At 37.2% G+C, this 3,424-nt stretch overlaps 1 protein-coding gene across 1 annotated transcript; it reads right to left on the bottom strand.

Annotated features, from left to right (window-relative positions):
• Positions 1 to 170: 170 nt before the first annotated feature.
• Positions 171 to 3,358, bottom strand: rpl23 (ribosomal protein L23). Its single transcript, XM_014025467.1, has 5 exons — positions 3,273 to 3,358; positions 2,132 to 2,215; positions 1,829 to 1,957; positions 627 to 740; positions 171 to 292 (listed from the first exon to the last, which is right to left on the bottom strand). The coding sequence occupies exons 1-5, from the start codon at positions 3,283 to 3,285 to the stop codon at positions 210 to 212; spliced, it is 423 nt and encodes a 140-aa protein (XP_013880921.1). The 5' UTR covers positions 3,286 to 3,358; the 3' UTR covers positions 171 to 209.
• Between the last annotated feature and the right edge of the window lie 66 nt (positions 3,359 to 3,424).

Below are 3,424 nucleotides of genomic sequence, written 5' to 3'. Positions count from 1 at the left end.
TTTCTTTAAAGCTTGCCAACAAATTCAATCAACTGTAATTTTTCTGAATCATGTTCAGACTTGCATAAATGCCACAAATTCTTGATGTTGCAGTGTTTGTAAAGGTTGCTCTACTAAACAGTTAATGCATTTAGTTGCCTTTTTAAATAAAACAGTTAAATGAAGCCATGTATTTGTAATAACAGCTTTTATTGAAAAACAGGTCCCACTCAGGCTATGCTGCCAGCATTGGAAGCAATCCTCGGCCACAGGTCAGCACACTCTTTTGCTACTGGGCCTGTGATGGCTGAACCTGCAGAACAGACGAGAAAATGTTACAGAACGGTGAAATATAAAATCTAGGCACAATGAAAATGCTTGAGTTGTCTCATCCCTGATTGAGATCAGTCAGTCACAGTATTCACTGCTGTCTCACCCACAGTGATGAAGTCTATATTCCCTTCTTCGACAACTCACTGAGCCACCGAACAGACGAGGCAAGTGCTTTTAGAAGGGACGCTCYGTTTTAACAGTCATCAGCGATTAAAGGCTTCAGGTATTTATTCACACACTTCTGATGGAACCTCACAGCAGAACCTCCTGAACWGAGCTCAGCCTGTTTACATGTGAAAATAATAAAAGAGCACCTTTCATTTCTCCTTTGTTGTTCACTATGACACCTGCGTTGTCCTCAAAGTAGAGAAACACGCCGTCTTTTCGTCGATACGACTTCCGTTGCCGTATTACCACTGCAGGATGCACTGTGGACAGGAACAAAGTGTCATTCAAGACCACGCTGTATAAAACATACAGGCTTGTTTTTTATAAAATGTCAGAAGACATTTGCCTGTGGATTCTTTAGTAAAGACAAAAACTAAAGAGGCAGGTACCACCCAAAAAAAGTTTGCTCTTCTTACTTTTATTTTGTTACATTTAAAACCTAAAATTGATACTTTTACTTCTTTACTTTAAAATTTCACACCAAGTTACTCGTTACAAAATTAAATATATCTAAACTCATTATGAAAGTTGTTTCTGTACTCTAAAAAAATGAAGTGTTGAATTTACTCAACCAATTCATGTCAGCTGGTTTCACTAAACCTAACAGAGTAAATATGAGGCAAGAATATTTTCTCCACTTGGTTTAGTAGAACCAGTTAAGTAAATCCTACAGTTTATTTCTTAAGAGTCTTAGTGTGTAAAAGTACTTTTACTTTCTCAATTTTATGAACAGTTTTATGACTTTTACTTAAGTACTTTTCTCATATGTGGAATTTATTTTTTACCACTCATTTTCTGTTAAGGTAGTTTTATTTTTACTTCGTTGTATTTTTCAAGAACTTTAAAGACCTCTGGTTTTCACACTGTTTTTTTTCTACACTTTTCCCAGATTGTTTAATTGCTTCATTTAAAGGACAATATTAAGTGTGCTGGGCAAATATTTCCTGTTAATATAACAAGGGTTTCATTTAACTGCAAAACACCATTAAAAGAACCGCAGGCAGCTGTTTAAAAAAGAAAAACAAACACTGGGAAAAGTACTCATCTAGGGGGAAGATCGTTTCTAACCTTTTTTCTAATACTTCTATTGTCTAAATCACAGCATTGAGTTGCATTATGGGAAATAAAACATCTGAAAGAAAAGTTAACTTTATCAGAATAATGGAAAAAAAAAGTCCAGAAATCATTCATACAACTCAGACCTGGAAAATACTAAAATCCTGCATTATGTTCAGGACTACAGTAACCACAAAAACAAGATAAATAAAAATACAATCAAACTTCACTGGTTCAGATTTACAATGCACACATTTTCCAACATGAAATTAGCAGTAAGATGATTACTGACCCTTCTTCCGGAGCTCTGGCTTGCCTTTTTTGACTGTGGCCATGACCATGTCACCCACTCCAGCAGCAGGGAGACGGTTCAGACGACCCTTGATGCCCTTCACAGAGATTATGTACAGGTTCTTGGCACCTGTCGATCAAAACACAACGACAACAACAGTGTGAGAAAGGAACTACTGTTTGAACCTAAATTAACATGAAAACTATTTGTAATAACTAATAGGAAATGCCCACTTTAAACAGTTTGTACAAAATTTGTGACCCCCCCAAAAAAAGTTTACCCACTTGAAGGAAAGCGACGTACCTGTGTTGTCGGCACAGTTGATGACCGCACCCACAGGGAGACCCAGCGAGATGCGGAACTTCGCCCCGGATGAACCACCACGTCCTGGAACATTAAAACACAAAACGTGTCAGCTTCACCTGTCAACCACAAACGAAACATGTTGTGGTCTAACTGAATGCAAGARATCATGATACAGTGAAAACCTTAGAAATAAAAATTCAGAGAAAAACAATGTAAYTCTGGTCCTGCATGTACATGTACTTATATATAACAATAGTCCAATATAATAATTAATAATAAGCAATATTATAGTGTATGATTAACTCAGTCCGGTCCACCCATAACAAATAAACAACTGGAGGACTGTATGTGCCACATAGTGAGATGTGTTTTACTGTCAGCATGCATTAACATCCATATTGAGCACAATTCCCACAGRGTTCACAGTCCTGGTCCAAGCTGCCTTACCAGCTGTAAACTGAWGCTGCAAGTCTTGTAATTATCACTCCAACTTGCATAACAAAGTCAATCTCTCATACTGTAAAAACTATATGAGAATCAATGACCAGAATTATAGACAACTAAAACAAGGTGTCATCTGAAGTAGTAACATCTAACTTGGTATATTTCAGGTGATACTTTAAATGTGCACMGAAAATCTGAACGTTTCCTAAAACATGTTTTTCTTTTGTAAAATAGTATCCACACTTTTAATATCAGTTAGAACGTCAATGTACATGTTGTAGTTTTTCGTTTAGCATCGCTGCTACCAGCTCTGCTAGCATGGTTAGCTTTAGCCAAGGCTCGTTAGCTAGCATTAGCCATAATTTGATCACGACAGTCTGGACATTACTTTCACATTAACTTCAATTTACAAATGAAAAAAATTAAAAGGTTTTAAACTGAACAAATACAGCCCGCACCACTTAAAGCCTACAGCCTTACTCTGCTTCAACCAACATGATCCCGTCATACAAATATGGCTTCATTCAACACAGACGCTACACGGCTAAATTATCAAGAAACGCTTAAATAAATGTACAACTAAGCATAGGGACATGTAACATTTATTATTCCTTCACAATACAATCACACCTATGGCTCCAAACTGCAGTATAAACAGCGGATGAAGGTGGATTTTCAACACAGTGTATTTTACCTCTCTTAGACATCGCTGCGGCAGGGAAAGAGGAAGACGGAAGAGGAAACCCGGAGTTTTTAAAGGTGAACACAACTACATCCGGGTCATGGCGCAGTCACAGRCTGTCGGAGATTTTATGAAAATCAAATAATCTGTTTGATCTTAAGGTT

This window comes from Austrofundulus limnaeus, unplaced genomic scaffold (genome assembly GCF_001266775.1).
Source record: "Austrofundulus limnaeus strain Quisiro unplaced genomic scaffold, Austrofundulus_limnaeus-1.0 Scaffold477, whole genome shotgun sequence".
In the NCBI taxonomy this organism is placed as follows: Eukaryota; Metazoa; Chordata; class Actinopteri; order Cyprinodontiformes; family Rivulidae; genus Austrofundulus; species Austrofundulus limnaeus.
The sequence above is the reverse complement of the archived record's forward strand: the minus strand, read 5'-3'. Positions and strand labels throughout refer to the sequence as shown.

Coding starts and splice junctions, on each gene's coding strand:
- rpl23 (XM_014025467.1), bottom strand. Junction 1,958..2,131: donor CAACTGTGCCGACAACACAG/GTACGTCGCTTT, acceptor TTTGATCGACAG/GTGCCAAGAACCTGTACATA. Junction 741..1,828: donor GCCAGAGCTCCGGAAGAAGG/GTCAGTAATCAT, acceptor TCCTGTCCACAG/TGCATCCTGCAGTGGTAATA.